This window comes from Drosophila guanche, unplaced genomic scaffold (genome assembly GCF_900245975.1).
Source record: "Drosophila guanche unplaced genomic scaffold, DGUA_6, whole genome shotgun sequence".
Classification (NCBI taxonomy): Eukaryota; Metazoa; Arthropoda; class Insecta; order Diptera; family Drosophilidae; genus Drosophila; species Drosophila guanche.
The window spans coordinates 1,754,360-1,775,701 of NW_022995755.1; the positions used below are offsets into that span (position 1 = coordinate 1,754,360).

General features: G+C 44.4%; 1 protein-coding gene across 4 annotated transcripts; it reads right to left on the minus strand.

The window, feature by feature from the left end:
- Window positions 1–36: 36 nt before the first annotated feature.
- On the minus strand, window positions 37–20,218 carry LOC117589756 (protein single-minded). 4 transcript variants are annotated; one of them, XM_034281937.1, is made up of 8 exons: window positions 5,771–5,984; window positions 5,474–5,668; window positions 4,226–4,395; window positions 3,878–3,979; window positions 3,554–3,745; window positions 3,295–3,494; window positions 2,112–2,218; window positions 37–2,035 (listed from the first exon to the last, which is right to left on the minus strand). In XM_034281937.1, exons 1-8 carry the CDS (start codon window positions 5,820–5,822, stop codon window positions 714–716), a joined length of 2,340 nt encoding a protein of 779 aa, XP_034137828.1. In that variant the 5' UTR covers window positions 5,823–5,984; the 3' UTR covers window positions 37–713. The 4 variants fall into 4 exon arrangements, with proteins under 4 accessions (XP_034137828.1, XP_034137832.1, XP_034137830.1 ...); XM_034281941.1 differs by lacking the exon at window positions 5,771–5,984 and adding an exon at window positions 19,849–20,218 and having other exon boundaries at window positions 38–2,035; XM_034281939.1 differs by lacking the exon at window positions 5,771–5,984 and adding an exon at window positions 15,685–15,913 and having other exon boundaries at window positions 38–2,035.
- Between the last annotated feature and the right edge of the window lie 1,124 nt (window positions 20,219–21,342).

The window sequence follows — 21,342 nt, forward strand, 5'->3', positions numbered from 1 at the left end:
GATTAAAACGATCTAAACAATTGAATACTTAACGTTTTATTGTTCACCCACATAATAATTTGTTTATTCAAATTAGAAAAATTCGCAATAATAGTTAAATGTTTTTTACAGTTACAATTACGTATGTGTGTGTGTGTGTGTGTGTTGTACTTATGAAGATCATATTCGATAGCTGCATAGTGAGCGGACCCCGAACCCAACTTTATTTACACTTTGCTCCATATTTTATCCATTACTTAATACAGATCTCGTGGGTGTTTGTGTGTTTGGTGTTTATATAGAGAGCCGTATGCATGCCTGTGTTTGTTTATATGTATTTAATGTATTTATTTATAAGTATGTGCAATTCATTTAAGTTAGTTTGTATGAACATCTTAGAGTTAGGCCTTACGACTAAAGTTTAATATAGAATTTGTATTTGCTTTTGCATTTGTTAACAAGAATTTTTGCATTTTCATCTTTCACATTTCAATTCATTTCTTCGCCCCACGTAAAGGAGAAAAGTGTGCAATAAATAAGAGAAGAAAGAGATAGAGGGAGAGCGGGATTGCAAAAAGATTTTGCATTCGCAATTTGGAGGTGGCTCTGCCACATATTACAAATCGAAACTGATAAATCAGCGTTGCATAAACGATAAATCGATAACTTGCACCTGGCCAGGGACAGCGCTTTGTTTTAGAAACAACAACAGCAGCAGTAACATTTAGTCGCTGCTAATGCACAAAATCGTTGGGTATATAGTGCTGCGGCTCCACAATCACACTGGTGTAATGGGGCGTGGCCACAACCGCCGCTGCCGCCGCAGCTGCATTCACGCTCTTAAAGCTCTCTGCAAAGTCGCTGACCACGCGCTGTTGTTGCTGCTGTTGTTGTTGTTGTTGTTGTTGCTGCTGCTGTTGTTGGTGGTGTGGCATAGCGTACGGTGACTGTTGGTATTGTTGGTGTTGCTGCTGCTGCTGCTGTTGCTGTTGCTGTTGCGTCTGCAGTCGCTGATGTTGCAGGTGCTGATGATCCATTAGATGTTGTTGTTGCTGCTGATGCTGCTGGGAACTGTTGTCGGAGAAGTAGCTCAGCTCAAAGTTATGGCTCAGATCGCTGTAGGTGGTTTGGGAGGGCGAGGTGCCATTCACGATTGACGCATTGCCCGTGGACAGCTGGCGATCGCTCTCCGAGCTGCTCGAACAGCTGTTCGAGTTGGCCGAGAAGGGGCGTATCATGGAGGTGGCCACGTCCACCGTGGCATCGTAGTCGTAGTAGTAGTGATTGTTGTTGTTGTAGTACAGGCTGCCCGTCGTGGTGTCTGGATACTGCATCTCCGTGGAGTACACGCCAGAGGACGATGCTGAGGCACTTGATCCGCCGCCTGCGCTGGATGCTGTTCCCCCGCCCACGCTGCTGCTGGAGCTCACCACGAGATCGTTCAGCGGCGGGTACAGTTGCGTATAGCTGAGGCTGTCGTGGTCCATGCTGCTGCCCTGTTGCTGCTGCTGCTGCTGCTGCAGCTGGTGGTGGTGCCACACCCCGTTGTTGTTGTTGTTGCTGCTGGGATTATTGTTGGGCGTCACGGGAGTCACTGCATTGGGCGGCTGCGGCTGCACAGAGAGCGGTAGTTCCGGCTCAAAGTACGGATCCAACTTGGGACTGGCACTCAGCACGAGGCTGACCGGCGTGCCCGGCGTCGCAGCCACTGCACCCGCACACTGAGGCACCACCACAGGTACGGGCACGGGCACGGATACTGACACGGGCACGGGCACGGGTACGGAGGCGACTGCTTGGGCTGCCGCCGCCGCTGCTGCTGCTGCCTGGGCAGCCGGCGAGATGGGCTCCCGCTTCACCACGCCCGTCTGAATCTCGTTCAGCACCAAGTCTTTGACCTCTCGTTCGCTCAGCACATAGTTGACGCTCACAATGAAGACCTCGCGCGAGGAGCGTGAATTGTGCACCAGCGTGGCATAGGATTGCACCCACACCCAGCCGCCGCCCTTGGTCAGGAAGCGATAATATTTGGTGGTAACTTGTCCTTTGTACAGCACTAAACGGGGTGCGGGAGCGAGAGGGAACAGATACCGTTAGCTAAGAGCTTAGAGGTTGAGGCTTTGTTTTCTTACGGATTTGATGGGAGCAGCGCATGGCCATGATGTCAGCGGCATGAATGTACTGGTACAGCGTCTTCTCAATGAGGTCCTGCGGCTCGTATCCGGTTAGCTGCGATACGCTGTAAGCAAATAAACAACCAACGTCAGTTGAGGTTATGCACGAGCTTTTCAAGCGAGGCGAGACACCACGTCAAAGATTTGCTTATTTAAACAGGGAAGCGAACGGACATTGGTGGCTTCCCTTCTTCCCCTCTTCCCCTGTATTCCTGGTTTACTTTTGTCCAATTCAATTATGCAGGGCCAAAAGAGCCCAAAGGGGGCGGCTTTTTCTTTCCCACTTTGGGGTTGCTCTACAACGTGAAAGCAAGGAAGGGGGGAGCCAGAGTGGCACAGTCGCCAATACGCTGGCGCGTCAGGGCAGCATCATGAGGGTAATTGAGTGACAATAATGTCAGACAAAGTGGGCTGGTTTTTTGGGCCCCCCTCACAGTTCCCCCTCACCAGACCGCGCAGACAAAGGCAAAATCAAGCTCAAGAGGGAAATGATTTGTTTTTCTTTTTGTCATGTCGCCCCGTTTCCTTTTCCTTTTTTGTATGCTTCCCCTTTCTTCCCTTTTTGCTGATTTTTCTGGTACTTTGTAAGCATTATCTTTTTTTTTCGGGGGAGGTGGTGGGTAACTTTTTTGTCACCGAATGCTGTGGCCCGTTTAAATATTTGTCTAGTGTCGAATGTACTGGACTTGAAATAGGGATACACATTCTGAGATGTATTCTACGGAGTGTGGAGTAATGTCCACTCGAAACAGACTTTAAAACAGTGGCCGGCCACGCTGTTTGCTGTTGTTGTGCATAGGCAAAGATCTCGGCAGCGCAGTCGGCGCATGCACAGCGTAAAAAGCTTCGTGGTGATTCGCACCTATGCTCAGAGAACCGCAGCGGCAGAAAAACATCTTCGTGTGCCGAATGCACTATTGCACGATTGCCTATTCACAATTGGATCTCGGACGCCGCAGCGTAGCAGCAGAGAAGCAAGAAACGTTTTGTGACTTTGTGTCTGTTGTTTTTGCATTCAAACGCACTAAAACGAATGAAGCGAGAAACGTTTTTGGCTTCGTGTCTACAGTTTTTGCATACAAACGCACTACAGCATGTGTGTGTGTGTCTGTTTACCTAAACTTTCTACCCATTGACTTACCGCGCATCGAAGAAGATTAGTTTCATGTCCAGCTTCGCCCGAAACATGAACATGTTCTGGTGCAGCTTGATTTCTGTAATGGCAGAGGAAGGCAGCGAGTGACCAACGGCCACCAGTCCGAGATTCTGTATCAGGCTGCCCTGTCCATCCCCACAGTCGGGATAGATGCGAGCCTTCAGATAGCCAGAGCAGTGTATCACCTACAAGAAAACACAATTAAAGCCACTTAAAAATGGAGTATGACTGCATACAAACGCACCTTAAAGCCGGAGGTGGTGAGGCCCGCATTCCGCTTGGCCAGTACACACTTCATGCGCAGGAAGAAGGTCTTCTCGATCTCAATGGTGTGCGAGCCACGATCGTGGCCATAGACAGTCTGGTGCTGTACACCATTGGGACTACCGATGGGCGTGTGCGTCTGTGCGAGCTGTAGGGTATTGAGAAAGGCGGCCTGAGGCGTGAGTACAACATTTGAGTGATCGCACAGCGAGGGCGGAAAAGTAGGTGAGAAAAGAGAGGCGAACATTTGAGTGAAATGTGCCAGGGAATTGCTTTGCATTTTGTTTCTCTTTTGTCTACTCACTGGATGCTGATGCATGTGCGGATGGAGCGAAAGAATGGCATTCATCTCGTCCTGATCGTAGCTGTGTATGTACTCGAATATGGAGTTGCCCGTCAGCTCCACCTAGCCAAAGTAGAAGAACGCACAAATTAGAGAGTGAAATCCAGGCTGAGACGAGTGCCAATTAGTGGATGGCAAATGCAAATGAATTGCCGGGCTGCTAGTGCGCCTTTTGATGCGCCAACGCCTTGTTGTGGCCCCAATTGACTTGCAAATCCAAGTGGCCAACGGCATACAAAAGGGCAGCCATCAGCCCGGACAATTTATGCGCATAAATCACATCAAATCAAAGGAGAGAGCGACACTCACCTGACTGAGACCCAAGTGCACGGAGGCTGTCTCCGAGATGTACATAATTTTGCCATCCGGCGCCACCACAAAGATGAAGCCATCCAGCGTTTGCAGCAGATGAGAGCCGAGCTCCTTGATGGTAGCACCGCGCTGCATGGCCGGCGAGGAGCCCCAAGCTTCGCCGAGTCCTGCAAGAGGAATAAAGTTGCATGTGAGTTGAGTTTTTAGCACAAACAATTAATTGCATTCTAATTCGAGAAGTTCCCACCAGCGGCCTACTTGCTGTCACACTGCTGACGTCTAAATATTATTCCCCAATTAAAGTCATCAAGCGCGGTAGGTGGCCCATTCACAGCCCACCCCCATGGGCACACAGTCACATCCTCAACCACATCCTCTTCCTCATCCTTATCCTCATCCTCCTCCTCCTACTCCACCTCCCATGTATTGTCAGCTATGTACTTGATGCTTCCTTCTTGCCTTGTTCGTCGCTTGCCGTTGTTTGTTGCCTATTATTAAAATAATTATTTCAATAAAGCCAGAAAAGAAAAGCACAAAACGGCCACGCAACAATGGGAACGACACCAGCAAAAACGCCTCCACCCACACCCACACCCACACCCACACCACTCGCAGTCACAGTCTCAGGCAGCAGTCTCTCCCCTTCCCCCAGCCGTGTTTTGACGCGCGCAACCCTCTTCGCCAGCACAAAATCTCAGCAGCGCACACTCCTCCCAAAGAGAGGGTTGGCGAGAGAGACACAGAGAGAGCGAGAGAGAGAGAGAGAGAAGCCACCCAACTTCCAGTCTCGGCTCTCGTTGCTCGTTGCTTTTTGAGTGAAACAACAGCCGCCATTGTGTTTTAGCAAAAGACAAGCCCCCCCCCCCAACCACCGCTCGACTGTTTATTGTCTGCCCATTGTTGAGTGGTTTTTCCCTCACTGTCCTGGCTGTCCTGGCTGTCCTCTCACAAACATATGCTTTAAACAAACATCGCCGTTTAAACTTGAAATTTCTTTGGCCAACGACTCCGTATCGGAACAACAAAAGGAGCATGTCCCGCTGTGAGGCTACGTGGAACTGTGTAACTTCCACATAATGAGCGTGGCGTGGTCGCGTGGCTGTCAAACATTCCGCATCATTTGACATAGCCAACGGGCGTAATTCGCACGAGGAGGCAGATGAAACACCAAGAGCCAGGACAAATTGAGCGGCAATTAAGCACCGAGGAAAGAGCTGTTCGGGGGAGTTATCGGGTTGAGCTTACCATCGGGAAACACTTGGCGCATTTTCAAATAGGATGTGGTCAGCCGTATGACGGAGGCCTTGTCCAGCTGTGATGTAATCGCCGCTGGTAGTGGCAATAATTTGGCCAATTCGCAGAATTCCGTGTTTTCCTTTTCACGTCGCGTGCGTGCAGCATTTTTGCTTTTCTCCTTCATGGCACACGTTTTGGCTATATCTGCAACGACAAAAAAGAGAAGCAAACACACAAAAATGGTTGATAAATCTGTGACACATAACGACAGGAGGAGAAACTCCACGCCCAAAACCGAAAACCCACCATGCAATCTGCTCTCGTAGGAATCTCTGCGCACTTTGCGTTGGTTTGTCATTTTTATTTAGTTCAAAAAATCTTTCAAAATCGATCTGCAGCACTTGCTGGTGTCTGCCCTGCGATCACCTGTTGGCAACTGAGCTGCTCTCGGCCAGGACAAGCAGTTTTAACAACGCTCAGGAGCAGCTCTCTACCTGTCGCTGCCTGGCTGCAACTTGCCATTGGCTAGCTGATGGCCATTCTACCTGTCAGGCCAATTGACTTTTTGCAATGTTACAAATGTTACACTGATCCTGCTGATCCTCTGCCTACGACCCAAATGGCAACCGGAAGTAGTCGTTCATGCCATCCCTTTCGGCCTGACTTCTGCATGCAACAGGTTGACTTTTGCCAACCACAGGAGTCTGACTTTTATATACATACATTATATACATAATAGACAAATGATGAGAGAGCGAGAGAGGCGGTTTATATATATTTTCTGCCTGCTCAGGCTGACCCACAGAGAGCCTCGTCATGTGGTCGTTCGTTCGTTGTCTTTCCATTGATAGTTTCGAACGTGATTTTGGCGCAGTTTTTGGCAGCTCCTGCTGCTTTATTTCTTCTACTTCACTTTAAAGAACTTTACCTAGATGCAAAACCTTAAAGCCAGCCAAGAATTTTGCACGTAATTACAAGTTTATTGACACAGGTCACGTAGTCGCTGAGACACTGTGATTCCTACAGAGCAGCAATGAAACATTTGTCAAGAGTCAAATATATGCTAAGGGAATTGTGCAGACATCCGTTATGCACACGGGACACACAGTTGCAGGAGCAACAGATTTGCTCAATGATCATAATCCTAAAGAGCATTCGCCGCTAATCCGCAACGCAAATGTGACAACATGCGCGTCTGAAGTACCCGCCCGCCATCACCACCGCAGCCGGCAAAGCGATAAACCTCTCTCTCTCTCTCTCTCTCTCTCTCTCCTCCAGTCTCCTCGAAAAAGGCGTTCGCGATTGTTATAAATGGCAGTCAGCAGGAGTCAGTTACAGGGTTCAGCAGCATCTGCGCGTTAGTCCAGCTAATAAGATTGTTTATGATCCCTAAGTGGGTCACAAATGATTCAGGATATTCTCCAGCATTTCATATACATAAAAAACATATATTCATACACGTATACATAAGTCAGATCCAATGATATATGTCGCACCATTTGAGACTCATGGCTCAATCATAAAGAAACGGAAGTCAGAACTTCAATTAGGGAAGAGGAAACCACGCAAAAAAAAAGAGTCGCTCATTTTTATGTTCAATGTGCGTGCGTCTCGAGTTGCTTTTTTAAGAAATCTTTAGCTATGGACTAGTAAATGCTCTAGGAAAAATGTTCAAATCAGAGATTCGTATAAACAATTTTCAACATTCTGATCATATGTACAGCTACTTGTTTTAATAGTACAATTATAATTGTATGCTTCAGACCAATAAATACATTTTAGTGAATGTTCTCCGTAAAAGCTGCAATTAATTAACGTAAAGTATAGCTCAAATTTGCATGTTTTAAAATTGATAGCGATAACGATGTTAGTTGAGCTATCACTAGGATATCAATAAAAGGCTCAACGCTGTCTCCATCGATTTGAATGCCAATTTTCTGAATATTAAATCGAAAGATTCAATAGAAATTAGAGCTGAACTTCAAACAAATTGCACTTAATCACCAGCCGAAAGTCAATCCGTACTTTAATATCTTATAGCCCATTTGCAGTAATTATAATTTGAGATTAAGTTTAAGGGTTTAGCACTAGTAAAAGGCAAAAGTGGAACCAGTCTTTGCCGATAAAAAGTATACCAAATATTAGGAACTTAGTCTGAGAAGTCAAACGGAACAAAGTCAAAGGAATTTATTCATATTCAAGGTCTCATTGTGTATCTCAGAATATATATAGAATCTCCAGCGAGCGTTTCTCTTTTGCTCTTTCCCGGAAAGTGTATAAAAACTCAACTCATGCTTCGACTGGCAGCCCAAATGAACCGATCCAAAGTGAGAGAAATGTGCCCCTTCCTGGCCAACTTGACCTTAATCTGGTGCGAGGCAAACTAAAAACAAATGAAGAAAAAGTTTACAAATAAAGTCAAAACACAAATATTCACACTGAACTTGAACTACAGCGAGAGGAGAAGAGAGACAGAGGCAGCAGCAGCAGCAGCCCAAATGGAGAGCAAGAGCAGGAGGGAGGATGAGGAGAGGCCGTAGGAGGTAAGATGTTTGGTCGTTCCCACGCTACCCAGAGCAATGAGAAGTGGAAAAACTATGGTAGAGTCCATAAAGCAATTAGAGGGACATTGGACCTTTGGCCATCTTCCGCTGGGCCGATGCTAATGTGGGAGTTGCGGCCACGGCGCTTCTCGGCATGCGGCGGACATCCTTGCAGTCACATTCCCATCAACACTTCGGCACAGGTACGAATAATATGTTAAAAACCCAAGCCACTGGTCAGTTCTCACGCTAGCGTGTCTCTCTAGCGGGGAATTCCAATCGGTCGATTGATAACCAAGCGGGAAAAAACACGGCGAAAAACAGTCGACACATGTCCGGGAAGTGTGAGAAAGCCACGACGAGAGAGAGAGAGAGAGAGAGAGAGAGCAAGCAAGACCATGGACAGGATCAGGTACATGCCAGTGCAGAGAGTTTCCCACACACACATCCAGACCCAGACGACTCCTATCAGGTGGGAAGCTGCCACAGCAGGCGCAAAAATGGAAAACTCGGCATACGTTTTCAATGTGCGTAACATATGCCATTGTAACACTCTTTTTGCCGCCACGATAAGAGTGGCTCCTGTGTCCCTGCCAAAATGTTCATCCATCCAGCCACTCTTCCCCACTCCCACAGCTCCTTTTCCTCTGTGTTTTTCCAACGCACATGAAGTTTTTATCTTGAAACAACAGTCGGCGTCGCGTCGATGAAGGGGCCGGGCCAACACCCTCAGTGGCAGCCACTGGCAGCGAATGGGTCGCAAAATTTTAATGCTCAGCTCGCGCTTAATTTTGGGATTATAACCCGTAAAGCAAACAACCGGCACAGTGTCCTTAGCACCCCGAAAACAGCAGAAAGCAGCCTTCGTACATTAACCCAATTTCAATATGCTTTTTGATTTGTTTGCGCGGCACTTTAACATTATCAAACAAAAGTTTATGCAATCCGTGGAGGGTATGTTCCTGGCTCTCTCTCTCTCTCTCTCTCTGTGTGTGCGGGAGGGTGTTGGGCGTACGTTTTTAATTGCCTGCAATAACAAGTAACGACGGTCATGACAACAACAACAACAACAACAACAACAACAATGAAAGGGAGCAGCAGCAGCAACACCACCCATTACCAGGAGGCACACAAGGCCCTAGCTTTGGCTTTGTTTTTGGTTGCCCAAATCCGCTAATTGCGCACAGTTGTCGTTGTTTCTGGCCTCCGGTTTCAAGTTGCTGCTGTTGCTGTTCTTGTTCTTACTGGTTTTGTTGGCGTTTTTGGGGGTTATGACTACAATTGGCACTTTTATGGCGCCTTAATGTATGCAAAGAACGGCCCATTGATTAGCATAATGGCAAGGAATAAAGCGTTAAGGACCACAGAACTGGCAGAAAAGTGTACAAATAACATGCAGAACCATCAGACAATGTCATAAAAATGAACAAAGATGATCCTCAAATGTGGTGCGTATTTATTTTGGTATGATATTCGAGGAGTTTGCAACAGTTTGACGCTGTCACGCGAGATGGCGGAATAATGTTTACTGTACGTAGAGCTAGGATTTCAAATCAAATAGATATGGTAACAGCAATTAACTCTAAAAGAAACAACCTATAATTTCATGGGATGTACTCATGTAAATTAAGCTAAAACATTGCTTAAACCACATGCAACCAACCACAAAAGAGGATTTCCGAGAGTTTAATTAAAATCAGCTTCAATTCAATTATTTTTACAAAATACATGTACTTAAATATGCACGTATTTCTCTATAAATATCACTACAAAAATGTGCTTATTAATAGTCAAATACCCGAGCATTAGTCATAAGCTTTATGTGCATAAAAACATGTAGAAATATTCGTGTGTAAATTTTCGAATTGAAAGCCAGCCAGAAATGCGCCCAATGCCTGGCCACAACTGCAAATTGTTGCTGATTGCATTTGTTTACTATTAATCCGTTAAATTATTGTGCATAAGGCTCTGAATAAATCAAAAGTACAGCAAAAGCACAATGCAATGCCACAGGGCAAACAATGAACTGCAAAAGCAGCGAAGTGAAAGCAAATAAAACCAAAAATCGAGGCGAGGCGAGCCAACCAAGCCCATAATCGTAATAATAATCAACCAACACATCATAATCACTGTTTTCATTACACTATATTTTCAAAAATAATTATGCATGTATTTTATTTGTGTTTGCTCAACAAACACAGAGACAGAGGCAGAGGCAGAGCCAGAACCAGAGCTCCCGGTTCACAGCTCCACAGCTACCCAGGAAGGGGGGAAGGGAATGGAAATGGTACTTGTACATAGAGCAAATACGTAAACCGATGAGGCGTTCAAAATGCGAAAGTAAACTTTCAAATGAAATAAAAGAAAACAACAACAAAATGTGTACCAAACGGAGGCAGGAGAGCAGCAGCCGAGCAGCCAGCAATAAATACGGAAAATCTCGAAAATATCACGTAAAATCGATCAACAATACAAACTTGCAACCAAATGGCCGATGGACCGCGTCGGCATCAAGCAAGAGAACAGAACTCGCCCCCCCCCCCCCAACCAAAGGCCAACAACAGCATCAAAAATGACCCATGCCGGTGGCAGAGTCCCTCAGCCTCTGCCTGTCCCAGTAGCATCCAAATGCAGTCCGCACCATGCTGCCTGTCGTTTTCTCCTTGGGAAATCAAACAAGTCAACACATTGGCCGCACACAGCAACAACAACAACAACAGCAACAACAACTACTTCTACCGAGGGTCAAATCGATAATCATAATTTTATGCCCAGCCCTAGCATAGAGACTCCAGCCTACAGCCTACAGCCTTCAGTTTCACCTCACCTACGCGTAAATGCCTACAAACACCTCCATTATCACTTGCATAGGAACTGGACTTGCCGCCTCTCGTTTGTTGTTATTGTTGTACGTTGTCAGTACGTGATGTTCCCCATAAATTTGAATTTGATTTTGAATTTGCTCTAAAACGGCAGCAGCAGCAGGAACAACAAAGGTCCATGGTGCGACTTGCACTGAATGGTGGACACTGAGCAAATATGCACGTGGAAACTGGCAAATAGCCACCGGCCGTGTAACATGTTACACATGGAAGTTGAGCAAACAGCAGAAGATATCAAATATTTCGAGTGCTTACGTGTGGAATAATATTTAAGGTTTGTAATAAAGTATTTAAAAGAAAGGGTTCCATAGTTCACTCATCACTTCACTCATCACTGCTCAATATTTGTACCTACAAATGCTTCGGTTTGTTCAGCAAAAACGAAGTTTAAAATATCAGAATTATTTCCTAAAAAGTGCAAAAATCTTCCATTCAAGTGCTACTGTTACCCCTACTAAATCACTCTTTTAAACCACTTTTTCTGTGCTTTTTCTTAACCCACCTCAGCCGCAGTAATGACTCTATTTCGTATCGAAATTATTCAGAAGTCAATCTACTGCGTATTCATTTGGCAGTCAGTATACGATACCATATACCATTTTGCTGCTGCATTTAAGAGTGCAGGCAGCAACAACAACAACAACAACAACAAACTGAATAGCAGCTACAACAATGACAGCAACAACAACAACAACAACAAGATGAAGAAATATAAGAAATTTCTGAGGCTCAGTCGCTGGGTGTAAAATGAAACAAAAGTATGAACGAAGAAAAAATCAATACAAAGTCACGTTTTACAGAAAATCACGTTTCATTAGATACCTATACGACTGTGAATACATACACACAAACACACACATACAGTCATACATACACATACAGATATACACTGCATTAACATTGCATTGTTGCCATAATTTCATTTTATGCAAGCGAAAAATAAAGCCAGAAATAAAAGGTGCCCCGCAATTAAATCGTTTTCGGAAACTGTTCTGAAACTCAAATTTAAACTTTAAACGAAAGGCAGCCATGTTTAATGGATGCACACAAAAATACATTTATATATAAATTTATCTACTTATGTGTTGGTTTTTCCGAGCATCGCGCGCCACAACCCTCACCTTGAAACTTAACGACACTTTTCACTTTATTATCAATGCTGCTGACACTTTGGATTTTTGGGGGTCGAAACGTGCTAAAAATATCTGGCTGCACCATTTTGGGGGAGGATCAACAGGCGTGGCTAGCAGTTCCAACCCACAAAATCCCACTGGAAGTGGAGTTCTTAAAGTCTGTCTGCCTAATCCTTAGGCAATTAGTTGGTTCTGCTCAAAAATGGTGTTGAAAATGCAGAGATTTTGGGGGAATTAAATTTAAGTTGGGGTAATTTATAAAAGAGGTGATTTGTAGCTGTGATTAGTGGTAGATTTTAAGGAACAAGGAACTTATAGAAAATTGTATAATAATGATCAAACCATGGAGAAATGTTGTAATTAGTATTTGAAGCATTCAACCCAAAGGTTTCGTAGAGGTTTCGTACCAAGGTAACTGGGTACTTTTCCCCAGGTTACCCCAAACTCTTAAGGATAATAAAAATATGTTCATAAATGAATGAACCAAAGTTGCCCTGGCATGGCAGTAAAATTCTTGCACTACTCGTATCAAAGTCGACGTGTTCGTTTGTACAGCGCAGCAAAATTACAGCATTAAGCGGATTTCCTCTCTGGAAGTCAAACAGGCACTCACACACATACAACATATCCTCACCAATACTAGCAGGCAAGATAAACACTCACCGATATGATGTGGTGGGAACAAGAAGAATAAGCACAAGAAGTGGAGGGAACTGGGACCCGAACAAACAGCCCGCTCTCCGGACCAAAAACCCCCTAAGTTTTGATTGTGTGAGTGCGTTGCGAGTGTGTGGTGTCTGTGCGTGTGTGTGTGTGAATGCATTCATCAAAAAATGTTGTACAAGACAAAAGAATATAGAAAGCATCAAAATCCTAGACAAGACCAGAAATACAGCAAACGAGCACAGGAAACAAGGTACTCACACACACACACACAGAAGCAATCGTCTATCGTGCCATAAAGCTGACAGAAGAAACAACAATGAGAGAACAAGAAGCAAGAAAATGGTGTCTCAGTCTCAGTCCCAGGTAGCATTTGAGCAGCATTAGGACTCAGGCGGCACAGTGGTGCATCTGACGACCAATAAGCGACCAAAATAGACACGGCAAAAGGTCGCTGACACTTGAGAGGGAGAACAAAATGTCGTTGGATGGGGTTTGGGAAGTTTTTGTTGTCAATCATTTGATTTTATTGACTCTCCAGCAGAGACTCCATCTGCTGTGGGTAGTCAGAATCAGGTGAGCCTCTTTGGAGGGAAGATATAAAAAAAACCAAGTTAAAGAGATAGTTTAGGATAAAGTATGAGTAAATGATCAATTATAAATTTCAGGCACTTCATATATCGCTTGTCACTAGGATATTGTGGTACACAAATGCGCCTGAGATTGTGTTTCTCATTGACTGATTTTATCGTTTTGTCTATCTGGAAAATAGATACGTGGAAGGGAACAGAATGCAGAGAATTTACGTGCACGTGGAGAGTTTAAAGCACACTATTGCAATTATCTCATACATTTTCTACAACTTAATTTCTGCTGCCTAAGAGTAACCATTTGGAGATCGATACCCCTATACTCCTCTACAAAATGACCAAAAATCCCATTTCCAAAAAGGTCTAATGTGTTGATTCAACAAAAAGTATCTCATAAAATTATCATCAAATCTTCGCAATATGTTTTTCTGGCCCTCTCACAAAATCTTGTATATTTTATATGATTTGGAATAATTTGGCAGATTACAGAAGAAACACAACCGGATCATCCCACTGTGCACTTCTTTTTCTCGGTTCATTCACCGACCATTGCAATACGGCTGCGCTGCTGTCGCTGTCGCTGTTGCTGTTGTAGCTGTCGTTTGCTGTTCAGTGTAACACAACAAAACAAAAAAAGAACAGGTTTCCACACACACATACACACAGTCGCATGCCACCCTCTGGCAAACAAAAACGGCGAGCGCAAGCGAGAGCGGAAGAGCCAACAACATTTTCTCATTGGCTGTCTTGGCGCGCTTAATGTGCCACACACACACACACACACACACACACCGAGTGACGCGGGACTGGAACGGCAAACTGGAACTGCCAGCGCTGTGTGTGTGTGTACAAAATGTTTATGTATATTTGTATTTGTGTTGCTGTTTCCGTTGTATCGCATCGCGCCTGTTCACCGCTATCTCCGCCGCCGCCGCCACCGCCGCCACCGCCGCCGATGCCGCTCCGCCCACACACACAGAGGCGCATAATTGTTGTGTGCCTGTCTGGCAACGCCTTAATAATTGTTATTTGAGTTTCATTTTGTTTTGCCATGCTGGTGTGCGTGTTCTCTCTCTCTCTCTCTCTCTCTCTCTCTATCTCTCTCGCTCTCTCTAGCTGTACGTGTGTGTGCCGTTACACTCCATTAGCGAACATTTCTGGCATTCGAGTGTTAAGCTTTCTCTTTCAGCCCTTTGCTTTTTTTTGTGTGTTGGGGGCAGGCAATCGTTTGGATTTCGTTCGTTTGCTCGAAATATTTATTTTCTCCTTTTCCGAGCCTCCTTTTGCCCTTCCTCTAATGCACGGTTGTGTGTGTGTGTGTGTGTGTGTGTGTGTGTGTGTGTTGTCTGTTGGGCCCTTCCGCTTGTCAAAATTCAATGTCAGTTTTGCGTCTGTGTGGTGCGAGTGGGGTTTTCCTCCTATTGACATGGCCGCCATATTTTTCTTCGCTTCTTGAATAACTCGTAAATATTTTATTTCCCCCTTTAGAAATGTTTAACCTTTTTAATGCCGCTCATAAAAATGTAAATCCCATTTATTTCCCTCATTTCAAATTGTTTGCTGTTTGCTGTTTGCTTCATAAATAAAGAAAACTAATTCAATGCGACAAACAAATAAAAAAATTAAGTGACTAAAATTTGAATGGCCGTTAAAATGTGCATACAAAAATAATAATTAATATAAAGAAAAATATTACAAATATTTGTTTTAATGCTACACAAATTTCCATGCTCTTTGTGTGCTTTGGAATGATAATATTTTAAGCTCTTGTTTTTTTTTTAATGTATTCCAAATGGTAAATCCTAGATCAGATATGTTTTTTTAAGTACGTAAATTATTAGCTTAAAAAACTTAGACAAATATTTAAAATATTAATTTTTGATTTCAAACCTTGGGTTTGAAGAATTCAGAAGAAATTTAAATCTTAACAATTAAAAAAAATAAAATCCGTTCTTTAGACTCCCTTTCAAAGTTCTTTTTCTTTGTCCTACAATGAACACCAACGGTCCACACTTGCCACGCTTTACTAGTGAAATTGTAATTCAATATTTTACAAACACAACTCAAAATGCACTTTGCCATCGAGGCAGACAACATGGGCCAGAGCCAGCGCCTGCCCGGAAAGCCTCCCCTGCACTCCGCCACTTTTTACCCTGTCGCCTGTCGTCTGGGGGCAGACAAAACAAATCATTTTCGGTGGCTACCGTATATGCAAACAAATCGAGAACCAAAAAAAAAAAAAAAAAAAAAGAACAACAGAAAAAAAAGCCAGAACCCCGAGACACTGTAAAAACAAACACACTGAGGGAGCGCAGAGAGGCAGAGGCTGGAGCGGGAACGGGAACGGGAGCTGCTGCAGCTGCAGACCCCCGCTAAAACCCTTGCTTAGTCCGTGGTGCTAATGATTACTTTTGGGATCCATCTCATAAGCAAGTGGCTTTGAGTGCAGGCTGCATCGCTTGAGGGAATGTCGATGGCCAAGGAACTGGAGTTTGCAGAACGTTCGCGAGATCGTAAATTATGCCACATAAAACGCGAACGACAACAACGACGACGACAACAACGAAAGCGAAGGCGAAGGCGACTCCAGCAACGACGACTTGGTCACTGGGTGCAGTGCGACTTGATTCGACACTAAGCTGACCGCAACTAAAACGCTCCGACCGTCATCGTTGACGCCGCCGCCGCTGACGCTGCTGCTGCTGCTGGTGCTGGTGCTGGTGCTGCCTTAGATTACTTTTGATTGGGTTACCGAGGGGCCACTACTACGATTCCCAATGTCGCCTTCGCTGCGGACAATGTCACATGTGACGCTGCTAGAAAATAAACAAACCGCTCGGCGCTCGGCGCTCGGCCATGACTTCTGCCGAATTGGCAAAAAGTGTTGCATTTCACTCGAACTGCAGCGACTTTCTTTGGGGGCTTTCTTTTGCCGCGACATTTGCTGAGCCAAGCTCAAACCGAAGCCCAGAAGGCGACGCCACCAGCAGCAGCAGACTCTTACAATAAAATAAAAGTTATATAAAGCCAAAAACAAAAAGTTGACCCCTGAATCAGATATATTTACTCCAAGCATTTGTGTCTGAATCAGCACTAAAATTTGATTTGCCCTTTTTGGTAGTCACCGCTCGACTTTTGTTGCTGTTGCTGCCCAATCTTTGGACTTTTGTCTTTACGCGATTCATTCATGCATTGATCGACTTATGGCCGATCACGCCTGCCTTGGGTCTGGGTATCGTATCTTTTCTGGCACTTGTCAGCCGGCCGCGTGGCACGTGTTGCTGACTTTGTTGCTGTTGTTTATTTTTTTGATATTGCCTTTTTGTTCAGCTGCTGTTTTGTCGCTTACGATGTTTTGGCTGCTTCTTAGTCGCCTATTTTGTGGTGCCTGTCGTCGATGAGCTAATCGACTGTGACGTTTATTTTTTTCTTGCAACTGCAGCACAATTATGCCCTCAGCTGTGCAATGTGGCCGCTGCAGCAGAATCTGCCACTCACTTATCGTGGGGCAACGTGCAAAAATTTGAAAAATTCTTTGCGCTGCCATAAATGTATGCACACTGTACAGTAAGCCCTCCCACTGCTCGCTGATATTAAGGCAGAGTGTGAATCATGTCAACGGCGCCGCTGCACAAGCGACGCCTTTTAAATAGTTTTAGGAAATATAAAAACAAATTGACAGTTTAGCAATTGGCAGGCATATAAATGTGCTTAAGAATGTCTAATTTTAAATATTTTAAGCGAGCGAATTTTAAACACAAAACAAATGCCAAAATCGCAGGTAAAATTCCAACGATCAATTTCAACTCAAAGATCCCATTTTTAATAAGAATAATCATTACACAATAAAAGTACTCCACCTAAAAGATGCTGAAAATATTACAAGATTGTGAGCTGTAAAATATTTCTAAAAAATCTTAGGGTCTAGGGGTCCGAGACAGCGCTTAGCTGAGGGTTGCCCTCCTATGATCGCATGTCAGGCCAACCCACAGATCTATAGATGCGTATCGTAAAGAGGTTCGATGATCGCGCACACATGCATATTTGGACACAAAGATTCCCATATATTTTTGGGCACAAAAATGCACGAACCCTTTTTCCCATAAACAGGGGAAAAGAACTTACAAGTTTGAAGCGCCAAAAGATGCAGATACATGGACATGGGACATGAATATGAAACGCATATGCGGGCCAGTGTTATCCGATAGCGGAATGGTAGCAGCACGAAGGACGAGCAGGAAGATGAAGCTGAGTAACTACGCACAAAGGACACACAGCAGCAAGTAACCGAGTGTATGTGGCTGTTCGCTTGGAAACAAAGTTTCAGCTTCGGTTTGAAGATCGATCAGAGATTCGATATCGTTGCCGGGGGACGTGATCTAAACAATGGCCGCAGGACATGCAGGATATGACTAGGTCCCGAGGCAATGCCGAAGAAAACACGACAAATGTGTGCCTCGTGTTGGCGCATAAATTAGGCCATAAACAAGTAGCTGTAAAAATTAAGAAAAATATTCTCCACATCTAAATATAATCCACAACATTTTGGAGTGTGAAAATTTGTGCAACTGTTGCTCCAGCTGCAAGCCACGCTTCAGTGCCGCCCCTGCCCCCTGCCCCCTGCCCCCTGCACCCACTTGGAAGGAAGCGGCGCAACCGGAAAAACGCTCCAAAATCTCAGGATGCCATTGGGCCCAACCAATTGGATTTGTGGCAGACATAGTGGCGGCAGTTGGACTTGGATGGGGGGGGGCACAGGAACCGGCACAGGCACAGGCACGGCTGTGCGGCTCAATTACATTCTCGATTGAGCATGAAATTGTGATGCTTGATTTGATTTCACGTGACAAGGAAACGCAGCAAAGACAGGGACACGATGGCATTGTTCTACAAGGCTGCATAAATATATGTAGAAAAATGTATGTATTTATGTATGCATTTATGTATGTATCTGCCTCTTCTCGCGCAGCTCTGTGGCTCGTTTTCAGATTGGACACAGCCGCTAATTTGCTTTGGCGCGCGCGACACCTTTGTGGACTCGTGGAGCTTTGGCGACCCGTCATGGTCACTTCTTCGGGACAAGCAACACGCTGGACACCCAATATCCATCGCGGCAACTCTCTTTTCGTGAGTTTCCTGGAAGTATTATAGTAAATTTCCCGCATATCTTTCGTGTGTCATTGTCGCCGGGTTCGAGCTGCTCTTTCTCAGTCTTAGTCTCAGTCTCAGTCTCCAGCTCCGTTTCGGTTTCCGTCCATCGTCTCACTCCTCCTTCTCCTGCCAGATTATTAGTTATTATTTTTTGTCATAAATGCAAATTAGCTATGCGCAATTTGCATATTCTACATTAAAGCATGCTGTCTCGGCAAGGCTCACTCGTTGGTCATTGTAAAAGACCTCGTCTGGAGGCTGTAGCCTGTTCCCTAAGAGCCTGAAGCCGGATTGTAGTGAAAACTTTGTTTTATTTGGGGCTTAGTTTGACAAAGTCTTCTGTGTCGTTCGTTATTGTTATTGGAGTATGGAGTGAAGCTCATGACACTTTTGCTTTCTACATGCTTGCGAGTCCACACTTGTAGGAGTCCCTCTACTGCCCTTTTTCTTCACAATTTCTTACACAAAAATCTTCAAATCAAACAATTAATCAACCGTTTTGTATGCAAGAATATTCTTTCATTAATTTCATTCTTTCAGCATTATTGAATGAACGCAACAATTGTAGCGATTACAAATTATTGTAAAACCCCACAGAGGATTCTTTCTACTCCTTTCACGTTCAAAACGAACACAAAGCTCAATCGTACACCACACACAGATAATTTGAACCTAAATCCTTCTCAAATATGCTTGTAAAAACCCTAAACTTTGGTCTCAAATTCTGCTCTCTCGATAACAGCAACGATCCGCAGCGGCTGCCAGTAAAAAGTCACGAGGAGAGCCGTTGACTTATTTTTTATGGGAAACTTCAGTGGTTTCTGTAGAAAAGATTCTGTGGGCCAATGACCACAGCGACATGGAACTGGCATCGCTGGGGTTTCTTTTTTGAGCGCAATTCGATTTGCTGCTTTTCCCTTTTTTTCATAATTATAAAATTTATTTTTTGTGGCAGTGCCTTAATATTTGCATTTGGCAGTGAGGCGTTTCGGTTTATGGGTTCGTTTCTTTTTTTTCGGGGCTGTATTATTTCGTTTTTATTGTTATTTGTTGCTAAAGAATAGTTTTTGTGATTCTTCGTTGAGGGACTGGCACTGGCACTGGCACTGGCACTGAGAATCGGGACGTCGCAGAAGTAACCTCCGCCGACGGCATAACCTCGGGGCTGTGGGCCTCATATTACAGACTGCGACATGCCATGGCCCTCGATGACGACGACTCTGGACTCTGTGGCATCTTTCTTTGTTTGCTTGTACACATGTTTTTTTTTCAAATGCATTTTCCCTTGATCATTCGCCTACGACAATTCGCATTGAATTACACTTTGTACAATATAATTTTGATTTGTTTTGCTTTGTTGTGTGGTTCGGTGTTTGATGCCTCGAAGGAAGGTTACTTTGAAGGGCTTTTCCCTTCACTCACCTCTGGCAGCTATCCGTTTTGCCGCTGGTATTATTGCAGTGTGAAATAATCCCAATTGGAGTGGCCGCTGTAACGAGCGCGAGTGACCGAGGAATGCTAATTGTTGCTAGCACATTTTTGCCATTAAATCTGAGGAATATTATTTTGTTGTAAATGTTCCGCGGCCGAGCTGGTTTTATGGTGCGCCCGTAACTGGTCACGGCACTGGAGCAACAATTTGCAGCAACATATTCTCGTTTATCAATGTTAGACGCACAGTTCTACTTTGCACTAATATATTTGGCACTGACGAATAAAATGCTCCAGGATGGCTGTGGCACGAACGCGCAGCTGAAAAGCTGAACCATCGAGGCGGGCGGCGAACGAATGAGTGATACTCGCGGATGGACCAAGTGGTGTGGAGGCGCGACGAGTGCGCACGCACACTCACTCAAGCACACACACACAGACACAGACACACAGGCACAAATACCAAGGAGACGGAGCCGAATGGAAGTTGGTGGTGGCTGGTGGCTGGTGGCTGGTTGCTGGCTGAACATGCAACATTCCAGTCGCTTTCCAGCGCACGTTTGTGTGCGTGTATTAATGAATGAAACGCCAATGCCACCGGTCTGGTGACTCTCCGTCTCCTCCTCCTTCTCCTCCCTGCATGCATGTCCATGATGCACATCCATCCATCCCACCCTGCCACTCACGTTCTCAGTGTGCTGTTTGTTTGCGTCTGCCACACGTGAACGAGCGCTGCCACAAACGTGCCCCAGGACCCAGCAGAGACTGCGCATGCGTGCGGTGTGCCAAAAGGTATTAGGGCCAGAAATGCTATATCTAGACGTGTTTTACAAACTAACAAGATTTTTACTTCCGAGAACTCCTATTTACCTATTATCTAGCATACTACCAAGTGACCTCGTTACTGGAGACTAGAGCTCAAGATTTTAGCGTGTAAAAACATATTTTACGATCTGCTGGAACCTTTAAATATTTCAAAAGACAATTAAAATGTAGCTTTCTAGTTGAAGAAACTCCAAATCTGCATTTACCAAAAACTAAAATAAAATCTTAATATAATAATTATAATTATAGTTAGCCTTGGCGAGCTTCAACTATTCTTCAACCTATTGAAAACCCGATTCAACTTAAAGCTGAAGCCAATAAAGAACAAATCCTTAAACCCGTCAAACTTCCATGTCATCTACTGGTATAAGGGATGGTAAAGTTTATATATTTATATTTATATTTATTGTGCCTTTATCTACAATAAAGATTCTACATGGATACAATTAAATTGAGTTATAACTAAAGCAAGTTCCATCAGTGATGATGGAACAAAAACGTTTACACTTTTGGCAACCAATTAATTTTATTATTTACTTCTTGTTTGACAAAAGATATCAAAATCATACACAGTAATAAGGAAAAAAGAATGAACACAATTTGTAGCGGGAGACAATTTGTTAAGGCAATTTTATGGGTCAATTTGAACTCCAAGTAAGT

Coding starts and splice junctions, on each gene's coding strand:
- LOC117589756 (XM_034281937.1), bottom strand. CDS start 5,822: ATGACAAACCAACGCAAAGTGCGCAGAGATTCCTACGAGAGCAGATTG. Junction 4,396..5,473: donor GCGCCAAGTGTTTCCCGATG/GTAAGCTCAACC, acceptor TTCCTCTTGCAG/GACTCGGCGAAGCTTGGGGC. Junction 2,219..3,294: donor CTAATCTTCTTCGATGCGCG/GTAAGTCAATGG, acceptor ATTTGCTTACAG/CGTATCGCAGCTAACCGGAT.